Here is a 24,017-nt window from a genome sequence, read left to right on the forward strand (position 1 = left end):
TAATTCATTAGTGAAAATATTTATTCCTCAAGTTAATGCTATATAGTATGAAGCAATTTTTACATAGTGTAAACTTGTTTATGATATTTTGATTTCACTTTAAAACTTTTATTTTGCTTCGTATACATACAGTTCATACTCAATATAATGAGACGTGCAGACACACATGAAGAAAATACATATCAGCTGTCTGGTTTTACAAATGATCTATTAAAACACCACGTCTTACTACTTTGACTCCAAATTATTGTCTTCTCGAACCCAAAAGTAATTTTCACAAGTACATTACACAACAGAACTTCATCTTCTGCTGGTTAGCAGTAGAGGATTTAAATCCATGCCGACAGTTCATTTGACAATGACCTTGAGGGGCTTTGCTTCTTGAAGAAGAAAGCAGAAGCTTGCGGTAAACAAAGTTCACTTCTGACAGATGGATTGAATGACAGAAAGGTTGCGAGTGCCAGAATAGCCCTGGCAGAGGAGGAAATGTTCAGTGGAATCCAACAGGAGAGGAGGTGTGAACAGGTGCAGGGTTGCTGACGGAAGGGGAACCAGATGGAAGGAGCCAGAGCCAGTTTATTTAAAGGAAAAGGCAGAAAACATTGAAAGGCTGTGCGATCAGTGGCTAAAAGTGTTCATAGAGGAAGGTAAAAATTCACAAAGCAAAACTGCACAGTGGGGTAGCTAACACTTAGCATAATGGTAGTAATTTGTGAGTTTAGTTTGGAAGTTGCGATTGAAATACATTCATCTTGGCTCTTGACACCATCAAGTAGAGATATTTGAAAGTTGTTTATTTTTTTAAGTTTCTATGCTTTTTTTTAATCCATCCATTAACTTAATTTTTTTCCAGCCAAAAGCTCCGTTGTGATAATACTAAAATTGTGTCGTCAGCTAGGAAAAGAAAAAATTTAAAGTGAAGGTTAACATTCCATTCAGATTTATCTTGTGATGCCTCAGTTTTGTTCACATATGGGAAGCAAATGCACGCGCTGTTGGGTGACATCTGTAATATCTAAGAAATTTGCAGTGTTCCAATAGATGCTGTTGGTTGCTTTTGTTGTTTTGAGTCTGTTCATTTTGTAAAATCCAGTTTGATTATTTCAATAGGAATAATACTCTTGAAAGTATATGTTTGCCTGTCACAATCCGCAGGTTAATTTCTGCTACTGAGGTTGCCCTGATTTTCACTGACTTGCTTTCGGGCAGGCACCTGCAAACTCAAGTACAGTTTACAACAGGAATGGTGTACAGTGAAGCAAGAGAAAAGACTTTTTTTTTCTTAAAGCTATTAAAATGAAACTTTCTCCTCCGCAAACCAGAAACTTCACTAATAATCCACATGGTCACATCATATGTGCCACTGTGTATGCCCCTGTCTACCACGGTTATCCTTGAAAAATATCTTATATTACATTTCCCACAAAGAGATATCAATAGATGAGGAGTTATTAGGAAGCAATCACCAGGGAAAACAATGAAAGTGCAATATTATTTTGAGGTTTTAGGACAGTAATTTATCCACCAAAGTTTCTGCACATGTTTCACAAAGATTAAATATGCAGAGTCAATTAAAGAAGTACTACATTCACATTCTCTATCTCCTAGCAGCCTGGATCAAACAGATTACATCTGATTAAAGCTTGATGTTCTGGGACATTTTTGAATTTAGAAATGATGTCTATGATCCATTGCAGGCTTTTGTCAGTAAATATAAAAAACCAAAACTTGATTATAGATGATGTTTACTTACTCCTATGTTATTGGTGAAGAGCAACACTTTTGGCCACTTATTTTTAGTCTATGTGAGGCTATAGATAGCTATATTTGAAGGAAAATCAGAAAATGATTACTAATAAGAGGAAATTGATATCTGTATTTTAAGATCACCTCCAAAAGTGCCTTTGTTCCACTACGTAGAAAGTTTTTCATCTAATAATATTATTATTAATCTAAACTTTTACTTAAAATTGGCACATACTAGCTTTAATTATAATGTACTATTTTTGCCACCTCTTGCATCACAGTTACGGAATACGTTTGGGTAATGTTGCTACTAGCATAGTGCTGCTGTATAAATTGATAACATAAAAGTCACCTGAAGTGTGATATTTGAATTGAAAGTTAGTAAAAAGAAACTGCAACAATTAGTGTCTTCATTTGACATTGATACCACAAATTAAATGGCAATCCCTTTATAGGTAGAATTAATAGCTTCCCAGAAATACGTAAACTTAGTCGTATCCGATAGAGTGTCTCATACTATAAGCAGGTATTCAGTCAACATTTATTCAACACATATTCTGTTCCACAGATACTTTATCAGTTTTATGGATAAAGAAACCATGATCCGACTGGTATTCTACAGGCAAGTTTTAAGTAATTATATACGTATATACATATACATATACATAAATGTGTGAGTGTAACTGTGTGTGTAAATACAAAACAGTATACTGGTTTATAAACTTCCTTTGACTCAAGAGTAAGTGAGTGAATGAGATGCAGAGAGGTCAAGTACCCAAGACCGGCAGTTATTTAGCAGTAGCACAAAGTGGAATCTCCGTCTCCTTGCTCTAAGTCTGGTGCTCTTCCCGTATTCCACCCTATACTCCTTTGTACTCATTGATCGTATAAATTGTCTGAATAAGCCAATTAACTTCATCAGTATAAGTCTTTCACAGCCTGTTGTAGAAAGGAACATATTTTCCTTTTGGACTTTGGCACATGATTACTAGTTCTCAAAATAGAAAAGCAGAGGAGCTTTAGCATACAAACAGCAATGTCCAAATGCGCTCCTTGGAAAACTCCTTCTGGGGGTTGTAGTAGAGACAGCCTCCCTCATACATATTGCTTACTCAGGAATGTTCCTATACTATATGCATGAGGTCACTTAATCCCCATACAAACTTACCAGGTAGATTCTGTTGTGACCCCCATTTCACAGATAAGGAAACTGAGGTATACAGAATTCCATGCCTTGAGCAGTGTCACAGCACTGCTAAGTGGTGGGATTGGGATTCAAGCCTGGGCTATAGGCTCCAAACTACAGTTTAATCTCTTCTACAGTATTGCCTCTGATGGTGGATGTTGTGTAGGTCCTGTGGTCAATTCCTTTTGGAAAGTTGGCCCTCTGACTGCAGGGCCTATCAGAGCCTTTTGTATATTAGTACTCATCATGAATTGCTTAGAAAGAATTTTAGTATGCAAAGCTTCCCAAATTTATGTGAGATATAGAAATTGTTCTTTTCCATCTCTACACATCTTTCAGGAGTTGGATTTTTAGAAATATACTTTAGGAAAAACTGATCTAAATTAATTTGTACCAGGACAACTGAAAATTATCAGGGTCTAGGCAGTGGCACAGCAGTAACACAACTGGACCCACATGAGTAAGGTCCTGGGCTGTGTCCCACCATCTCCTCGAGCACTCCAGGCATTGTGTGTATGTACCCATGACTCAGTCCAGCTAAGACTGGGGGTGGATTACAGCATGAAGATCTTATTTGGGGTGTCCCCTCACTCCACACACATGGAAAAAAATAAACTTTAAAAAAAAAGGAATATTACAGGGGCCGACAGGTGGCGTGGTAGTTAAGGGTGCTGGACTCACACAATCTGACTGCTGTTCAAGTCCCAGACCTGGCCACTTACTTTCTCACTTTCCCTCTCTCTCTCGCACTCTGTCCCTCTGTGGTCAAATTAAAATAAATAAATAAAGTTAAATAAAATAATTCTTAAAAATAAAAAAATTGTAATATAGGAATTACTTGTTTTTGTATCTCATTGTGCCTCTGGATCATTATACCCCCGTTCTTCCTTCTATCCCATCTCACTTTCATTATAACACATGTGCTTATTAAAAGAGTGAGTCGGTAGATATCTTTCCATTTAGATTTAGTCCCTCCTCTAAAATGAACTATGGGGCAGGGAAATGTCTTTGAACATTGCCTGAAGTATCTGAACAGTTAGCTGTACCAGAGTCACACTGTAGGGGGTTCTTCCATGTCTTACCGTCCAGTTTTGCCTGTATGTTTTAGTAGTTCTTGAAAATAAATTGACAGACAGTTAGTTACCAGTCCATTAATTGAATTTAGACACCTTTCAAAGCAAGGCTTTTTAAGATTTCAAAGAATAACATGTTATTGTAGATACTTTTGTGGATCCTTGTAGACGATCTCCTGCTGAGAATAATTGGCACAGATTTTTAAGTGTGGACCCCTAAATCAGACTCTGCAATAGATTTTATTTTCCTTCCTTTAACCATTGGTATACCAATATTCCTCCCGCTGTGTGTATCCTTTCCTGTACTCTGAAGAAATGGAGCAACTCATGGGCAGTAAGCTCTAGAAGGCGAGAAGTTTAGCACTTGTATGTGTTAATTTTTCTGTAAATACACTTGGAGGTGCCTACAATTTATAATTCTTTAAGCAGCTTCTACCAGTGAGGTTTTCTATAAATAACTATCTTATAATGATAGCAATGACTAGAATTGTGATTCTCATGAGGACTTATCATGTGCAGTCCTAGTTTTTCCACCCATCCACGTTTCTGGGGCTAGGCTTCTTCCAACAAACCAACTCCAGCAATTTTTGTAGAAGTTTGAAACCATTTACCATCTTATTTGTGTTCCTCAAGGTGCAAATAATGTTTTGCAGTAAGTGAAAACTACAAAGGCAACACATTAACTCACCAGGCTGTGTGATAGTTTACTAAACTGACTGACAAATTGATTAACTAATGTGACGACACAGCGCTCATGATGAACTTTGCAAGTGTTAGTTTCTTATTAGAAACAAGTAATGAATAATATGAAGTGATTACTGGAGATTTAAGGGAATAAATCTGTGGGGATTCTCTTTCAGAGAATCTGTTATTTTCCACTTTAAAAATTATAAAAAGTCTTAACAAATGATTTTTTTTCAATTGTATGTACATTAATTAACTTATTAGGAGTCTGCAATCCATTTACATAAGTGGACATTTTTCTATAATTAGCCAGATTTTATGTATGGAAAACTTTTCATGTATTTTATGATTTAATTTTAAATATGAATATGTATTTTCAGAATTGTTTCAAGCCAGATCTAATTTTCAAAACAAATCATAATGATAACACTTTACTTTGTGTAATATGGCAATGACTTCAGCTTTAACTGTTTTGTGTTTTATCAGAATTCTTTTTTTTTTCTTTTCAAATAATAATAGCTAACAAAATTTAAAAAAATAGTGGCTAGCTGATTTTAATGGGAAATTTTTCAAGGTAAAAATGTTATTTTAATAGATTTTGCTTTTTAATTAAATTAAGAGCTTTGATATCTTCATGAGGCATTTAAATTTAGTAGTTTTAGCAATATGGTTATTTTTATTTGTGAAACATCAAGATTAAAAATGATGCTTTGTGGGCCAGCATTTGGTGTGGTGGTTAAGTGCTGGACTCCCACATGGCCAACCGCGGTTCAAGTCTCAGACCTGGTGGCGACTTGCTTTCTGACTCTCTCTCTCTCTTCCTTTCTTGTGCATGCATGTGCCCTATAGCAAATTTTAAAAAATAATAATAATAAATAAAATTAGTTGTGTAATTCTTTTTAAAAAATGTTTTGCTCTAGAGAGGAAGACAAAAAGTTATGCTGAGACCTGTTCTGTCCAATAGAAATGTCATGGAAGCTACAAAATGCAAATTACATGTAATTTAGTATTTTCAAATAGCCATGTTTTTAAAAGTAAAAGGAGGAACCAGCAGGTGGCATGGTGGTTAAGGCACTGGACTCTCACTTGGCCAACTGAGGTTCAAGTCCCAGAACTGGTGGCTTGCTTTCTCACTTTCTCTCTCTCTCTCTGAAGAGCACACATGCCTTCTAGCAAATTTAAAAATAATAGTGATGATAAAATAAATAAAATCAAATAAGTAAAAGGAGACAAGTGAAATTTTTTTAGTGCCAGAGGGCTTATGCTGGAGAGATAGAGAGAAAGAGAAAGAGAGAGAGAATGAGAACTCCCTATTGGGGTGTGATCACGCTAAAATCCTTTTCTCTCCACTTCTCCATCTCATCAAGATTGCGAACATGCCCAGGGACCTGCAGTTGGCATAATGGCTATGTCGCTGGACTCCCATGTAGTCAACCCCAGTTCAAGTCCTGGACCCAGTGGCTTAAACTCATACCAGGCGCTTGTGCATGTGTGAAGATCCTGAGAGGAGAATGAAGGAGAAGGGATTGTGGCATGGCCATCCCCCCTGGGGGTGATCTCTCACTTTCTGTCTCTCTCTTTCTCTCTCTGTCTTTCTGGTGAGCGCATGCGCCCTATAGCAAAAACCTCTCCAAAAAAAAAAAAATAAAAGATTTTGGACATGCCTAAATGCATGCCCAGTATGTGTTCCAAGCATCGGGGGGTGGGATTTGAACTGTGATCAGCCATGTAGAATACACTTCCCAATGCACAGGGCTTAGCTGTTGTACTATGGGGCTGACCTCAGGTAAAATGAATCTTAACAACATTGTCTATTAAATCTGACATATAGAAAATATTATAATTTCAACATGTGATCAATATAATAAATTATTAATGAGATAATTTTGGGTTTTTCTTTCCTAAAGTCTTCACACTCTGGTGTGTTTTTTATATTCACAGCACATCTTGATTCAGTCTAGCCTATTTCAAGTGCTGATAGCCACGTGTGGCTCACGTCCGTATACTAGATATCATAGCCATAGACTCTTACTGCAGGGCATGTGCGCTTGCTGGAGAGAGAGAGGGAGAGCACAAGAGACAGTGAAAGAGAGGGAGAGAAAGTGAGAAAACCCCCCTCGGGGGGATGGCCACACCACAATCCCTTCTCCTTCATTCTCCTCTTGGGATTTTGGTTATGTACATACGCACACCAGGTGTGATTTTGAAGCACTAGTTCTGTGACTCTAACCACAGCCTGCCATATAGGATCCACCTAACCTTAACCTCCACGCCATCTGCTAGCCCACAAATAAAGACTTTTTTAAAAAAAGAAATATTTATTTATTATCTTAATTTGCTATAGGGCACACCACCTGAGAGAGACAGAGAGAGAGAGAGGGAAAGTGAGAAAGCAAGCCATCAAGTCTGGGACTTTAAACTAAGATTGACCATGTGCGTGTCCAGCACCTTAACCACCATGACACCTGCCTGCCCAGCCATAGACCTTTTGTTACTTAGTTTTCTCAGCTTTCTCACAGTTTCCAATGTGGATGAAATTGGTTTTTTATGAAATTAAATCTTGATCTTGATTTCTACATTAATGGGACTTGTTTTATTACCAGAAGGAATCATGTCAGCTTTTTCTTCAGCTTTAGAGTGAGTAGTCAGGACTCACTTTGAGTAGGCCTTTTCTGAAGAACTGCTATTTTGAGGAAGAAGAGAAGCATAGAGGAAACGGCCACTTGCTGGTCAGTACTTGAAGAGCACGTGAACGATTAACTGTACTAGCAACAGATTATAAGTTCTCGTAGGTGCGGCCACAGTGGTACAGTGGTAACTCAGCTCTCTGCAGTGCTGGAGTCACATAGACGATGAGAGTTCACTCCTGAGTCAACTCACAGACACTGGCTGTGTGTATGATTCCCATGATCCTGGCTGGGAAAGCTGAGGGGGCGATAGTGGCATGAGATGCTATTGTAGGTGCTTGCCTCTTTCTCAAAGAAATGTATAAACTTTTTAAAAATTGTAAGTTTGGGGACCAGCAGATGGAGTAATACTTAGGTCACTGGACTCCTACATAGTCAATGCAGTTCAAGTCCTGGACCCAGTGGCTTAAAACTCACACCAAGTGTGTGTGCGTTTGTGCCCCAAATCCCGAGATAAGAATGGAGGAGAAGGGATTGCAGCATGATTTCTCACTTCCTGTCTGTCTCTGTCTCTCTGGTGAGTGCATGCACCCTATAGCAAAACATCTCTCTAAAAATAAATAAATAAAATAAATAATGATCATAAATTCTGTATCGTACTGTCTCATCTTTGCCTTTACATACTGAGTTGTTGAAATAAATTTGACAATTAAATAACTAGATGCCAGTTTGTTCATTGAATTTATTGAGTTTGAGAAGTCATGACCCATTTTTGCATAGAAAAACATAGAAAAATCATGACTTTTCCGACAACCCCCAATAGATACCTTTCAAGTGGTGATCTGGGCTGGACATTGCTGGTTGCTTTATGTGGAGCATCTCACATACACCTGATAATATCATTTTATAAATGAAAAAAAAATGAGATTTAGACTGAGTTTAAGGTGAGCTTTGATGGTAGGTGGTGGGTAGGTGCGTGGAGCCTGGGCTCAAGCTAGGCCTTTGTATGTCCAAAGCCCTAGCTCACATCTACTGTGTAATACGATCTGTTCCTGTGGAAAAGTTTTATTCTTTCCTCAAGATTGTTTGTCGTTGAGATAACTATATTGATTGTTTGCACCATTATCTTCTAGGAAATAATAGTGATAACAATAATGGTACAAATCAATATGTTTAAACCTATATATGTCAGTGCTGGACTAAAAATACTGTACATACACTATCCTCATAGTCCAATCGAGCAGGGAACTGATACTAACACTATTTTTCATTCAAGAAATCGGAGTCACAGAGCATGTAACTCATTTTAGGCCATAGAGCTGGTAAGTGGAGGAACCGGGACTTTGTTGCCAACTCGTGTGGACACCAAAGCCTGCTCTCTCAGCTTCTGCCTCCTGTGTACACATGACTGCTCCAGGCCTGTTGGCAGTGGTGCTCATGTGCTAAGGAATAAAGGCTGAACGTGCACTATTGGCTTTAGAGGTATTTTATGTTGTTAGTCACTTATATTCATTTTCTCAGGGTATAACTTCCCCTAGTTTGGTAGGTTCAGGGCATACTACCTTGTGGAAATGAACTTGAAGATAGATTCGGAATAAAGGAAGAAGCAGGTCTTTAGGAAAGGAGAGGGCAGTTCCTTACCTATAGGAATGGTGAATGTGAAGACTGACAAATGGCTAGAGGAGGAGGAAAATCCAGCCCACACTGTTGCTAATAAAGCACAGGAAATAGTTAAGAATGTAGGTAAGAAATGTAACAAGCAAATGTTAAGTGTTACATCAATAGAAATAATGTTAAATCATACAATGACTAAATGTTTTGATAAAGAAAATGACCTAATTATGCCAAGAACAATGATTTTCTTATTTAAAAGAGTGAGAATATTGGAGCAGAAATTTGAAAATTTTGGTTCAGTTCGGTTTTCTGTTCTATAAATGTAGTACTTTTTTGGGGGGGGGGCAGGGGAGAAGTTTTTGCTATAGGGCGTGTGCGCTTGCCAGAAAGACAGAGGGAGACAGAGAGACAGAAAGTGAGAAATCACCCCCCAGGGGGGATGGCCACGCCACAATCCCTTCTCCTCCATTCTCCTCTCGGGATCTTGGGCATGCACGCATACGCGCCTGGCGTGAGTTTAAGCCTCCAGGTCCGAGACTCGAACCACAGTCAACTACATGGGAGTCCAGCAACATAGCCATTACGCTAACTGCTGGTCCCTATAAATGTAGTACTTTTCAGGTCCAGAATTTTGTACAAAGATGGAGAGGTTACAGAGATCTTAATCAAGCTTTAAAAATGAACTACTGTGTTTTTGTTACCAAGCCAAGGTTAGTAGTCAATAAAGCACAGTCCTAATTTCTGTAGACAAACACACTGGGTGTTTGACCAAAGGCACACAATTACAGCAATAATAAAAATTCTACTGTCTAGTTCCCTACTTAGACTTTTGGCTCATTTGGCCATTTAAAATGTAGCTATAAGCTAATGTATAAATTAAAAAGCACTTTGAAGAAGCAAATAACTATCACAAAGCCTTTGTACATTTCTGGGCAGGATCAGTGAAACTACCCTAAGGTGTCACTTTTAGATATTAAAAAACAAAGCAAAAAATGTTAAAAGATAAAACATGGCAGTGAAACAACTATTAATGATAAAAACAAACAAACAAAACATGACAAGGAGTTCAGTGTGCTTCTGTGTGCTTTTCTGATTTTTAAAATGACATCTGAGACCTTTCCTGTAATATTATGGAGTGCTTTCTGTTTTTAGACACTGAGTTAGGTTCTTAAAGATACAATGAGTCATGGACCCGAGGAGCCTCCTAGCAGAGGGAGTAGCAGCAGTTAACTGGGCTATGAATTATGAATCTTAGTTATCAAAAAGAGTTTGTTATATTTGATGTTGTCTGCTGAGGAAAGGAGAGACATAACTAATTTATTTTAGACATATTTCTATTGCAAATGGTTAGAATTCTCTGAGTCTAATACCTAGAAAATTCTTTTATGTGAAATACCTCATTTTCTAACATTACAGAGAAAGCATTACTCTATTACACTTGAGAAGTGAGGTTTTATAAATAAATACTTAATCATTATAATTCTTCTTATTTTAAGATATTTCTGAAGAAATTTGGTAGCTACAAAGAAGCCAGTATGTTCCTCATTTAATAATAGATCATACAAATGAATTTCTGAAACATTTTAATCATAGAAAAGAAACTCTTCTGTCATTTGCACTGCAATTTGGTAATGGTGTGTATCCATTGACAAGATATAGAATTGCCATTGTGATATATATTGAGCCTACTGATAGTCTGATTTTGAAGGTACTCATCAGAAGGATTAATTACTAGGAACCTAAGTATTGGGTCGTTGGAAGAGTCATGATGTATTTTTCTATTTTTCTATGCAAAAATGCATCATGACTTCTCCAACAACCCAGTATATAAGCACCAGTATATATATATATATATATATCATATTTTTCAGAGCAGTAAGGCAAGACTAGATCAAGCTCATTACTTTACAAAGACAAATCAGAGATTTAAAAAAAAAAAAAACACAATTTTTGACAGTATAAAGCTACAAAGGCAAAATCATGATTGAACTTGTTTTATGTAATAGCATGTTGGTCTTTATTCTTTAGTCTGGTGAATTGAGCACATGATATTGTAAAATAAGACACGGGAGTGCCTCACTATCTCACACAAACTTTGCCCCTACAACCTCTCAATATACCAGGCATCCTGAAAGTGGGTGAAATGTGCAATTGATGACTGTTCAGACTGAGCATCTACCTTCAGTACCTGTTATATCTAAAGAAACCGTCACAGAAATTGCTCTTACTATCGCTGTAGTAATCAGTGCTTTCCCTGTCTCGTGTTGTCCCTTCCCCATCTGTTCGCCACTCTGCAGCCAGAGTGATCTTTCCCAAGCACGAGTGTGATCACAACACTCCCCTGCGTACAACCCTACGTTGGCTCCCTAGTTCCCTCAGGATGAGGGCCATAAAAATAACTTCATGTTCTGGCTCCTGCCTGGATCTCCAGGCTCATCCTTCTTCAGCAGTCTCCCCTCCACCAACTGCTTGCTGCTACCCTACGACGTACATTCTCCAGCCACTCGTGCCCAAACTGTTTGTGTTTTTCCACAGGAACCTGGTTCCCTCTCGTCCCTGGGTTTTTGCACACACTGTGCACTTTACTTGTAGCATTTTTCCCCCTCATTCTTTGTATGGCTGATTGCTAATTATATTTTAATCCTCTATTTTTTTAAGCTTTCTGAAATCCTCCCTTACTGTCCCTCACCACTCCCCAACTCCTGTCCTATCACATATATAATGGCAGAAATTCAGCCCTATTTTATTATTTACTATACCATGTTAGCTGTTCTTTAAAGAAAAAAAAAAAAACACACAGACACACAAAAAAGAAAACTTTTGTATATTTCGTTGTGTATACACCATTGATTCTTAGAGAGTCTGGTCTCTGTTTTGTATACTGGTGCAGTCCCATAATCTTGAATTGGCCCAAAGTAGTTGCTTACGTACTTGTTGAATGGATGAGTAATACACTGTTTGATTGAACACACCCCTTGTGTGAGGCAGTGCCGTGGAATGGAAAGAACACTGGACTTGAAGTGAGAAGATAGGTTCTGGTTCCAGCTCTGCCACTTACCAGCTGTGTGGCTTTGAGCAAATCTCTGAATTTTCTGAGCTTGAGATGCTTTATCTATCAAGCAGGGGTACCTGATCCTTCTCCCCGCCTGGCAGAATTGTTGTGAAGAATAGAGGCCAGTGCATTTGAATGTGCCTTGTGAAACAAAACATAGGTACGCAGAGGGGCTTCTGATACAGAATCTGGTTTGGCTTCAGGTAAATGTGAGTTGTGCAGGTGTAATGGAAGCAGGCAATATCTAATCAAGCATACCTTCCTTGCCTTGAAGGTAAGTTTTCAAATTATTTTGGGGGTGACTTTAAAAACATTTTTGGGGGACCAGCTGTTAGCGTAATGGCTGTGGCGCTGGACTCCCATGTAGTTGACTGCAGTTCGCGTCCCGGACCTGGTGGCTTAAAACTCACGCCAGGTGCGTGTGCGTGCATGCCCAAGATCCTGAGAGGAGAACGAAGGAGAAGGGATTGAGGCGTGGCCATCCTCCAGGGGGGGTGATTTCTTGCTTTCTGTCTCTCTGTCTCTGTCTGTCTGGCAAGTGCATGCGCCCTATAACGAAAACCTCTCCAAAAAAAAAAATTTTTTTGGAGGGAAATTTGATCTTAATCATGTTTCTCTTAAACATTTCCTTTCCTTAGTGTGTATGTTCTTTTGGAAAAAGAGCATGCTTTCTTTTGAAAAAGGAACATGCTTTCTTTCCTAGAAGTAACTTGAGCTCTAATCTGATAACTCATCTTTCAACATCTCACTTAAAGTTCTGACATACTTTGCAGTAAAGAAAACAAGTAACTGTAGGAAATGTATGACCCATTAAGTTTTTGCATAGTTGAAGAAGTAGGGATCATAGAATCCTAGTCTTTTTCTTTTCCTTTCCCTGTTTGCTCCCTCCTGGGAATTCTACATTTACTCAAACTTGAGAGCTTAGCCCCCATTAGCAGTATACAAGCACAGGACTTCTGCTTCTTTTCAAACCTAGAGGACATCATGCTGCCTACTTAATTTTATTATTGTTTTTGAGTCGTTAGTGTCATTAGTAGAAATAATAAAACTAAATTAAATCCCTAATGGGGATTATCCTATTACATTCTCTTTCTGTAGTCAGTAGACAGAAGCATATGCACAGCTGTGAGAATACTTAGTACTTTCTTTAAAAAAAAAAACAACAACTTTATTTATTTCTTCTAAGAGAGAAAGAAAGGGAGAGAGACAACGCTTTCAACAGGGTCTTGATGCCTCCGTCTACCCCCAGCTGCCAATCCCAGATTAGGCATGCACATGCCTATCCTACTCAAGGAGTTCTCAGGATGTGAACCTAGAACCTTCCTATGTGGGTCAGCTTCGTAGAGCATTACATTTTACTGGAGCACCACCTTCCAATACATTTCCTGTCTTTTATTTCCTGTTTATTTATTTGCTTACTTACTCATTTGTTTATTCATCAAATATTTATTGACCAGGCATCTGTATGCCTGTCACTATTTTAGGTTCTTGGGATAAATTAGTGAGTAAAGTAAAAACGTCCCTACCCTCTATGGACTTCCATTTCAGATAGGTGCATGTGTCTTATGTGTCTTAGGAGTCTGTGGGTAGCTTGAGGCAGGAGATATGTTTGGAAAAGGTCAATATTTTTGGAAAAGGTCAGTCTATTTCCTTGAAGATGATACAATTAATCGATGGTTTCTTTTTAGAAAGAAGTGATTCAATAGCATATGGGATAAATGAAAAGGGAGAGGGCTTGGGATTTGGCTGTCAAGATGGATAATGTGGATATGAAAGACACATACACATATGGATAATTGATATAAGACTCTTGGGCTTTCTTTTTTTTTTCTGAGAGATTTTTTTTTTTTTGCTGTAGCATATGTGCACTCACTGGAGAGACAGAGAGAAAGCAAGAAATCACTCCCGAGGGGGAATGGCCACACCATACTCCTTTCTCCTCCATTCTCTCTTGGGATTTGGGGCATGCACACACACATGCCTGGCGTGAGTTTTAAGCTACCTTGTCCAGGACTTAAACTATGCTTAATGATGTGGGAGTCCAGCGATGTATCCATTACGCCATCTGCTGGTCCCCTCTTGTACTTTCTACCTTCTCTCATTTCTCTGCATCCTTGATAAAGAGACTGAAGCATAGTGACTTCTCGTGGACTTCAGAGTCAGAAGGGCCTGGATTTCCTAGCTACCCCCTTTAAAAACTGGGGAACTTAGACACTTTGTATAACTTCCCTAGACCTCAGTTTCATCATTTATGAAATGAAGATATAAGAGAACCTATTTTATAGAGGTGGCAGGAGGATTAAATAAGATAATACTAATAAAGAGATCAGCTTATTATAAACAATAAATAGTATAGTAGCTTGAGACCAGCAGTTAGTGTAATGGCTATTTTACTGGACTCCCACGCAGTTGACTACGGTTTGAGTCCCAGATCCACTGGCTTAAACTCACACTGGGCACGTGTGCATGCCCAAGATCCCAAGAGGAGAATGGAGGAGAAGGGATTGAGGCATCCCCCCTGGGGGGTAATTTCTTGCTTTCTTTCTCTCTGTCCCTGTCTTTCTGGCGATCGCACGTGCCCTATACCAAAAACCTCTCCAAAAACAAAAAAAAAAATAGTACAATAGCTTACTAAAATGATCAATCCCTTGAGGCAGGATTTTTTTTTTTTTACCTACCCTGTTTAAACATCCCATGCTTAAAGGAATAAAGTTACATGTCCATGGTCATGTAGTTTAGTAGGGAGGTAGATGCTATATTCTGACCCTCAAACTTCGTGAGTTTTCTCCTGTATCTACTGCCTCTGAGGATATAATCTCCCCAGAATACAAAGGGAATCAACTGAGAAAGAATGTATGCATTTGCTTAAAAAATAAAAAAGATAAAGTAAATATTTAATTCTAGTTACTAGTAAATTTGCTTTCCATTTTAGATTAGCAATTCTGAAACAGGTTTCTATGTATTCCATTGAACAAATGAGTAATTATGTTGAGGATACTAGGAACTAGTTTTCTCACTACCGAGAAAGAAAATTGTAATTCTGGAAAGAAGGGAGACCAGGTTCTAACTGTGTTACTGGATGGTGAAATTGGAAATTTTAGTATGAATATATATGTATATGATCATGTAGACATATAGGCAAATGTTTGTATTCATACAGATGTATGTATATTAAAAAGGAAATACCTTTTAACCAAGAGGATGATAGGTCTAACACTAGAACTTTAGGCATCTGCAAATATATATGTATATGTATATTCATATTCTTGCTTTGTCTCTAGAGGCAATGACTATGCAGTAGCAGCAAGTCCCACCTGGTTACAGATCTTGGTTTCTAAATGCCACTTTCCACTAAAAGGCACAACACGATTTCCTCGGACAAATCCGATCCCCAGACTGTAAAGGCCCAGTAAAGGATGAGCCTGCAACATCTCATGGTGATATAAAGCCAAGAAGTACACAACAATAATGGAGAATGGTTTCATAAAGAAACCAGCTTAAAGTTGTCTCCTCTGGAAAATCCCAGACGAGATCAACATAAAAGTAATAATTGTAATAGATTATAAGCTACTGGATAAGACAAAAATCCAAGACCTTGTACTGATACCAAAAATTATTAAATATGGGAGAAAGTAATTTCTTCCTTAGTAAAATGTTAACTAATAAACAGAGAAAGAATAATAGAGTAGAAAAGTCATCATTAGATGTAAAACTTATAGATAAGAGTTTGCAAGGAATAGGATATTTGCATAGTCTCAGCCTCTTCCAACAAATTGCCTATTAATTACAAAAGAAGAGACAGTAACTTTACAAAATAACCTAGGACAGCTTACCAAACCAGTGTTGTGCCAATAGTGTGTATTTCTTCCCAACCTGGTATTCAGTGATGTCATTTTGGTAGCATAAAACAGGCCATGGTAAAAGTATCTACTCTGAAAATTGGTAAACACTGTAAACGAGGGACCACCCCCCACACACACCTGAGACCAGTTATTAAACATTTTTCCTGGGGCCAGACAGTAGTGTATTGATAAAACCTAATACCGTGTGAGGCAGACCCACATGGGAAGATTATTGTTTGTCCCATACCCTGAGTACACCAGGCCTGCATGTGCCCATGATCCAGGCTGATTAAAGCTAGGGGTAGATCATAGTGTCGAGATCACAGTGTCGAGGATTCTGTATCTCTGTCTCACTCACTTGTGGAATAAATGAAACCAATTTTGCAGCACACCTGTGATGTTAACTGAGTGATCAAAGATAATATCCTCAATATTGGGGCAGATGGACAATCTATCTGAATTCACAACAGTACCCAGTGCCTCCCTGTGAGATCTCATCACATATTCCTACAAGAATGGTTTTCAGCGAGTAAACATGTCATACCTGTTCTCACGAGTTTTGTCATACCAGTATGCTACTGTCACAAAACTCTCTATTTTAAAAGGGAAACACCTTTTAACCAGGGGGGGTTATATGTCTAACTAGAATTTTAGACATCAGTAAAAAGGTGAATAGAAGCAACGGTAGATGGGATTATGCTTCCATCACCACCACTACCAAGTCCTTGTTCTCATTTGGGCTTGAGGGTTTCATCACTTCTGTCCCAGGCTCGTGGTTGAACTTTAGGATCATCAGAAACTTTTAGTCCCTCAATCTGGCTACGCAGTTGAAAATGTACTTTAAAAGCAAATCTATTTAACTGGATCCGCATGTGACTGGTGCTTAAGGTGCTGACTCCCATAGGTTCTGGACCCAGCAGTTTGAACCTTACACCAGGCACATGTGTGTGTTGCTCAAAATCCCTCTCTTTGACTCTCCGTCTTTCTGACAAGTATGTGCCCTCTATGGCAAAAACCTTTTAAAAAAAAAACCTATTTAACAAGTTATTTTTGCAATGCAACATGGAGATCTTTAAAATAGTAAGATTTAAGGTAATAAGTCATATGGGAAAATTATGGCTCAGTGTAAAGTTAATTCTTAAGTCCCATTTAAAAAAATGATATGGTAAATATCATTGCAGCTATTTTAAGAAAGTATAATCAGCCAGAACTATAATTAGAAAAAAAGAAGCTACTAAGCCCCTAGCTAGAATATGTTCACTCTTTTTAATTCTGAGTTTTTTATCCAGAAAATATTGTCACAGTCTCAGCCACTGGGGCACAGCAGTAACACAAGTGCCCTGCAGTGCTGGAAGCCATATGGCTGATTGTGGGCTCAGATCCCCAGGTTGGCCCGAGAACCTGCCAGATACGTGCAAGGACACCCAGGATTCTGTGGAGATGAAGGGGTGAGGAAAGGGGATCCCAGTGTGACGAGACCTGTTGAGGTCCTTCTCCCTGTCTCTATTTCTCTGTCTCTTTCTGACTCTTTCATGCATGTATTCTCTACCACAAAAAAAGGAAATAGTGGCATGGATGGTTTACAGGTGACGTAGATAACTTGGAGGAGAATATAGGTGGATGTTTCTGTTCTAGAGTATTTGTTCCTTTTAAAAATCAGTTTTATTGAAATAGACTTAAATACAATAAAAGTAACCAATTTTTTTTTTTGAGAGAGGTTTTTGCTATTGGTCATGTGCACTCACCAGAAAGACAGAGAGACAGAGAGATAGAAAGCGAGAAATCACCCCCCAAGGGGGATGGCCACACTGCAACCCCTTCTCCATTCTCCTCTCAGAATTTTGGGCATGCACGCACATGCGCACCGGCATGAGTTTAAGCCACTGGGTCCGGAATGTGAACCGCAGTTGACTACCTGGTAGTCCAGTGACATAGCCATTACCCCAACTGCAGGTCCTAAAAGTCACCAATTTTTTAAGTATGCAGTTAAAAGTATTTCAAAAAATATACACAACTGTGGAATTGCCATAATCCTGATGTAGAATCTTTTTTTAGAGAGATTTTTGCTATAGGGTGCATGTGCTCACTGGAGTGACAAAGACAGAGACAGGAAGCAAGAAATAATTTTCAGAGGGGATGCCCATCCTGCAGTCCCTTCTCCTCCATTCTCCTCTTGGGGTCTTGGACATGCACACACATGCCCAGCATGAGTTTTATGCCATCAGGGCCGGGACTCAAACCATGGTTGACCACATAGGAGTCCAGCGACATAACCATTATGCCATCTGCTGGTCTCTCTTTTTTTTTTTTTATTTAACTTTCTTTGTTTTTTTTTTCTTCCTTTTCTTTGTTTATTTTAATTTAACCAGAGAGGGAGAGAGTGAGAGCAAAAGAGAGAGAGAGAGGGTGGGAGAGGGAAAGTGAGAAAACAAGCTTCCAGGTCCGGGACTCGAACCATGGTCAGCCATGTGGGAGTCCAGCACCCTTAATCACTATGCCACCTGCTTCCCCTCCCCCCCTTTTTAAGACAGTGTTTCACCATGTTCCTGGTCCTTCCTCCTCTGCCTCCTAGCTCTGACTACAGGAGGGCAGCACCACACCTAGCTTTTTATAGACAATATCTGGCTATGTTGCCCAGGCCAGCCTCGAGCTCTTACTCCTCCTCCCTCAGCCTCCCTGAGTCACTGCATTTACAGACACATGTCACCCTATCCAGCCTTTTAGATTGAACCTGGAATCGGTCCTGGGCCTCCCGTGTGCAGCCCGTGGAGCATAGTGTTTCAGCAGCGTACCACTGCAGCTGGGCCATAGAACATTTCTGTCAGCCCAGAAGTTCCCTCGGCCTCCTTTGTTCCCTCATACCTCTCCCCTACTCCGGGTCCTCAAAACACTGATCTACTTTCTGTCACTCTAGGATTTACTTTTCTAGAATGTCATGTACATGAAATTGTGTCTATGTCTTTTGTGTCTGGCTTCTTTAACTAAGCGTATTACTTTCGAGATGCATGCCAGTGTTATATGTAATAGTAGGTGTTCCTTTTTATTGCTAGTATTCCAGGTACTCTGTTATAAAGCACTACCACAATCTGTGTATCCACTTAGTAGGTGATGGGCATTTAGGTTGTTTCCAGTTTTTAGCTATTAGGAACAAATCTTTTGGCCCCACTTCAATAACTAGCAAGAAGTTCTTTTTTACCACAACTGCTTTTATTCTTATTTGCAAAATAGGGCTAACTACAAGCTTGGTTACATAGGATCATCAGTGTTTTGAGTGGGAATTGAAAGGAAACCAGTGGGGAGGCTGGCGTAGTCATTCTTCATGGGGCTCCCACATCCAGCAGGATGACCTCTCATTTATCTAGGCTTTGGTAGTTTCCTTCCCTGTATCATTTTTTAAAGGTATTTTGCCATCTGTCTTTTTTTCTTTTTTTTTTTTTTTTGGTCATTTTGAACTCCCAGGTAGGGGCGAGGGCTATGCCTTATTTATCTTTATTCTACTCAGTGCCTAGCAGAACATCCTTTACATAATAGAGTTGTGATAAATATTTAATGAATTGACTGGGTTATTTCCTAGTTCCTCCTTAGATACCTAAGTGGTTTTTTGTTTGTTTGTTTTGCCAAAGAGCGCATGCCCTCTGGTGAGAAACAGAGAGCATCTTAGGAAGAACATTCATGCTAACGATCCCTTTTCTGCTGTTTTTCCAAAAATCCATTTTTGGGGAATTTGTGTACACACACACACACACACACACACGTATACACACATACACGATGTGCTTTTCAAACCGCTTGGTCCAGGACTTGAGCTGTGAAATCGTCCACGTGGGATCCAGCCACCTCAACCACCAGACCATGGCTGGACCCATACGTGGTTTTTACTAATTCTATTAATTCTTTCAGTCCATTATTGCATTGCCTCTGGAGTGTTATAAAAAAGCTTTTCCTAAATCAAAATATGTTTATTCTTATCTCTGTGTTTAAATTGTTCACTTTGTAACCTAGAAGCAGATTCCAAATTTTTTATAACCAACCCTTGCGTTTTCATGAGGGTTTTTATTTTTATCTATAATATAGTGTGAGAGACTTTGACAAAACAAATTTGAAGCTCCCTTTCAATTTTAACAGTCAAGTTTTTATGTAAAGCCTCTCAGGTCAGAAAAGGACCTACAAAGGGAACGAGTAAGCCAGAAGGAAAGGGGAAGGGAGGAAGGTAAGGTTGCAAGAGTGTGCCATGTTTTTGTGTATTAAAAATAACGTGTAGTTTCTCAGAGTGAAAATTGGGGGAGGAATCAAGAAAAATATGTTGATATGTAACTCAACATTTGTTGGTAGAAAGGTTTTTAAAAATTATCTTACAAGAAGAACTACAATTAAGATGAGAGTTCTTTTCTGTAGTCAATTTAGAACAGTAGTAATTAGACAAATTCTATTTGAAAAACTCATGGTGTTTTTAGACTAGATTGGGAAACTGTAAGTCCCAGGTTGCAATGGGTAGTCTCAGTTACATCTGCCATCTTGGCATAATTATTAACAGTGCCCCTTCTCATCTCCAATGAGTATTATTTTTGGACATTGTATTTTATGGTCACCCTCATATTAGGATCACAGAGCCCCAGATCTCCCTGCCTCCACCCTCTGTTCTACTTAGGGGTCTGGCTGGGGAAATTGTCCTCAGGGCTCCTATTAAGCTGGCTCCTTCAGTAGTATGGTCTCCAATGGGCAGAGGCATTATAACCATTCTCTCCCAAACATGCCTGAAAAAGTTTGATCTCCTCGTATAAGACTTGAGCAGATTCTTCAGCTTCACTTAAAGACTGTAGCCTTTCTTTCCACTATAGCAAGGATCTAAGAACATCTAATAATTAACCATCCACTTCTGACTTCCAGCGTGCCAACTACTGAGCTGCACTCAGGGTATAGAACGACAGAGATGGCAAATGGAGACAGACATGTATACCAGTAACTGAACTATGATAAATGCCATCTTTGTACACAACATATATTGAGGCCATCAAGGAAAGAGTAGTTCATTAAGGAGAGAGAGGAGGGAGAGGGGAAGAGTTTTGAGCTAGGTCTTCACAGCATCAAATGTGTAGGAGAATTGAGTTTGGGGAAGGAGGTGCATTCCAGAATATGGGCAATGATCTGTGGCCAGAAAATACTTGATATGACTCGGGAGGCAAAAAGGAGCCCAGTCTGACTCTCCATTTGTTGCAATATACTAGTTTGGAAGTAAAGAGGCAAGCCCTTGGGCTACATCCAGGGCTGTTGTTACTAGAACTACCAGCGGGACCTTCTTTCACATTTAGCATGGACCCCTGACGATTCTGTTTGAGTGAGGTGTGGGTGTATTTTCATTCCGGAATTTTACACTACAGCATTACCACATGCGTTGACCAACTTCGATACAGGCTTTCCTTATGTTGCTTTATAATTAGAAGCCAGTGAATTGAAGTTCCACAGTGGTACATAGACTAGTAGTGATAGCTTTACGGAATTGTTTATTTTTAGTTTGGCAAAGGCTAGGCAGTAAATATCTCAATTAGTAAACTAAAGCAGCATGGATGAGAAATGCCCACAAGGAGATCAGGAGTTACAAATAACTACGTCAGTTAATTGAAGGAAACCCTCATATCATTAATCCACCTTTAGAGTTTGAAGAAACCCACCTAATACAAGTTGTGTGTGTATGTGTGTGTTTGTGCACAGCTACATACACATGCTTCAGTATCCACAGTGCTGCCAACGATGAGGTGCTTTGCATTGTTCAGGTTTTCATTGCTTAGGAAATTTGTCTCTTCAGGAGCCGCTGTGACTGGGTATTGACCCAATGGGCTAGGATGCTATCTTGTCACAGTGGGATGGATGTTGTCTTTGGCAGTGGGAGCTCTTCATCCTGCACTTCCTTTCAACGTGACCCAAGAGGGATTTTACTATGAAATTCTGGGGGAGGGGAGGAAGTTACTCACATTCGTATTTATATTCACATTATATGGCCCATTGTGTGAAAATAGTTAATGAAAACATGCATGTGGTGCTGCGGAATCATTTACTTCCCTCTAGATAGAGTATCCTCTATTGTATGTGAAATTCCATTTTGGGTTTTGGAGGAAAATTACAAATGGTCTACAAAGCTTGGTTTTCAGTATTGCTTAAATTAAGAATCAAGTCATTGCTGTTCCTAGTATTCTAGGATTTTAGGAAATATTGATTGTTCAGAAAATGAAAGATTAATAGTGTAAAATGTCCTGTATTATAGGGAAAAAAAAGGTGTCCATGTTCTAAAGTTCTAGAAATACCCTCATTTGGTTGTCATGATTTTTAACTTTTAAAGCTGCATACTTAATTCCATTAGGATTTAGGGCACATATTTAATATTGTATAAAAAGTCCTTTAGGTTTTCCCCTACATGGGGAGAAGGGAGGTCCTGTAGAATGATTATTGTCTTCTTAAGCTTAACAATTTACCACCGGTCAGTTTTCTGTGGTCCGCAGGGGAAAAAATGGGGGGTTTGTACATCTGCAGATTAAATTTCTGTATGTCTCCTCTCTGTTTTGTAGACTGGAAAAAGATAGCATTCAGCAGAGCTTTAGCAACGAAGCAAAGGCCCAAGCCCTTCAGGCCCAGCAAAGAGAGCAGGAGCTGACACAGAAGATACAGCAAATGGAGGCCCAGCATGACAAAACTGGTAGGTGGTAGGGAATATTATACACATCCTCATCAACAGATAACAAACTATACCTGTGTCCCAAAAATATCTTCTCTCTCCATATTTTTCCCCTAATTTCCTTTCCTGCACTCTTCCCCTCCCACATTCTCCCTCTACTTTGGCTCTAGTGTCCACAACAATTTCTAATGCTTTTATGTCCTCCAGTCTTTCAGTCTCTACCATAGAGAGCAGACAGTCTATATATTGTTAAGTGGAGACATACAATGTCTCTCTTTCATAACCTGACTTGCTTTACTAAGCAACAAATCTTCCATATTCATCCACTTTCCATCAAATTCCAGGGTCTTGTTGTTTTCTTTATGGCCGAATAATATCATGGAGTATATGTGTCACACTTTTTCAATATATTCATTTGTTTGTGGACATTTGGGTTGGTTCCATATTTTAGCAATTGTGAATAATGCCACAATAAACATGGATGTGCAAGTATGGGTAGATATCCAGGTGTGGAACTGCTAGATCATGTGGTTGTTCTATTTGTAGGTCTTTGAGGAACCTCCACATTGTTCTCTACACTGGCTATACTAATTTACATTCCCACCAACAGTGTAGGAGAGTTCCCTTTTCACTACAGCCTTGCCAGAACTTAGCAATTTTATTTTTTTAATCTTAGCCATTCTGACTGGAGTTAGGTGGTATCTCATTGTGGTTTTGATTTCCATTTTCCTTATGATAAGAGATATTGAACATTTTTATTGTGGTTTAGATTTGCATTTTCCTTACGATAAGAGATATTGAGCATTTTTTCATATGCTTTTTGGCTTTTCGTATGTCTTCCTTAAAGTTGTCTATTCAGCTCATTTTCCCATCTTTTAATTGGGTTGATTTTTTTTTTCAGGCAAGCTGCTTGTGTTCCCTATATGTTCTGGTTATTAGTCCCTTATCTAAAGCATAGTTTGCAAATACATTCTCCCATTCCAGGGCTTGCTAATTCACTCTAATTATTGTTTGTTTTATTGTGCTTAGAGTTTTGCTTTAGGATACATATGCTCTCTGGAGAGAGAGAGAGAGTGAAAGTGAGAAATCATCCCCTCCCACAGGGCTGACCATGCTACAATCCCTTCTCCTCGATCATCCTTTGAGGATGTTGTGCATGCACACATACATGCCTGGTGTGAATTTCAAGCCACCAGGTCCAAGACTCAAACCATGATCAGCCATGTGGGATCTGGCTCTCTTAACCACTAGGCTCCAGGGCTGGCCCTGGTATTTATACTTACATATTACCCTTAAGAATTTACATTTGGGTTAACAATTTACCACCGGTCAGTTTTCTGTGGTCCGCAGGGGAAAAAATGGGGGGTTTGTACATCTGCAGATTAAATTTCTGTATGTCTCCTCTCTGTTTTGTAGACTGGAAAAAGATAGCATTCAGCAGAGCTTTAGCAACGAAGCAAAGGCCCAAGCCCTTCAGGCCCAGCAAAGAGAGCAGGAGCTGACACAGAAGATACAGCAAATGGAGA

At 39.0% G+C, this 24,017-nt stretch overlaps 1 protein-coding gene across 4 annotated transcripts in view; it reads left to right on the forward strand.

Annotated features, from left to right (window-relative positions):
* SDCCAG8 (SHH signaling and ciliogenesis regulator SDCCAG8) overlaps window positions 1-24,017 on the forward strand; it is a 294,004-nt gene that overhangs the window by 162,307 nt on the left and 107,680 nt on the right. For all 4 annotated transcript variants that reach the window (XM_006157225.3, XM_027775215.1, XM_027775216.1 and 1 more), the window contains one exon: window positions 22,385-22,512. In XM_006157225.3, the coding sequence (XP_006157287.1) occupies window positions 22,385-22,512 (128 nt within the window). The remainder of the gene's footprint in view (window positions 1-22,384; window positions 22,513-24,017) is intronic.

This window comes from Tupaia chinensis, unplaced genomic scaffold (assembly GCF_000334495.1).
Source record: "Tupaia chinensis unplaced genomic scaffold, TupChi_1.0 Scaffold000532_1, whole genome shotgun sequence".
Classification (NCBI taxonomy): domain Eukaryota; kingdom Metazoa; phylum Chordata; class Mammalia; order Scandentia; family Tupaiidae; genus Tupaia; species Tupaia belangeri.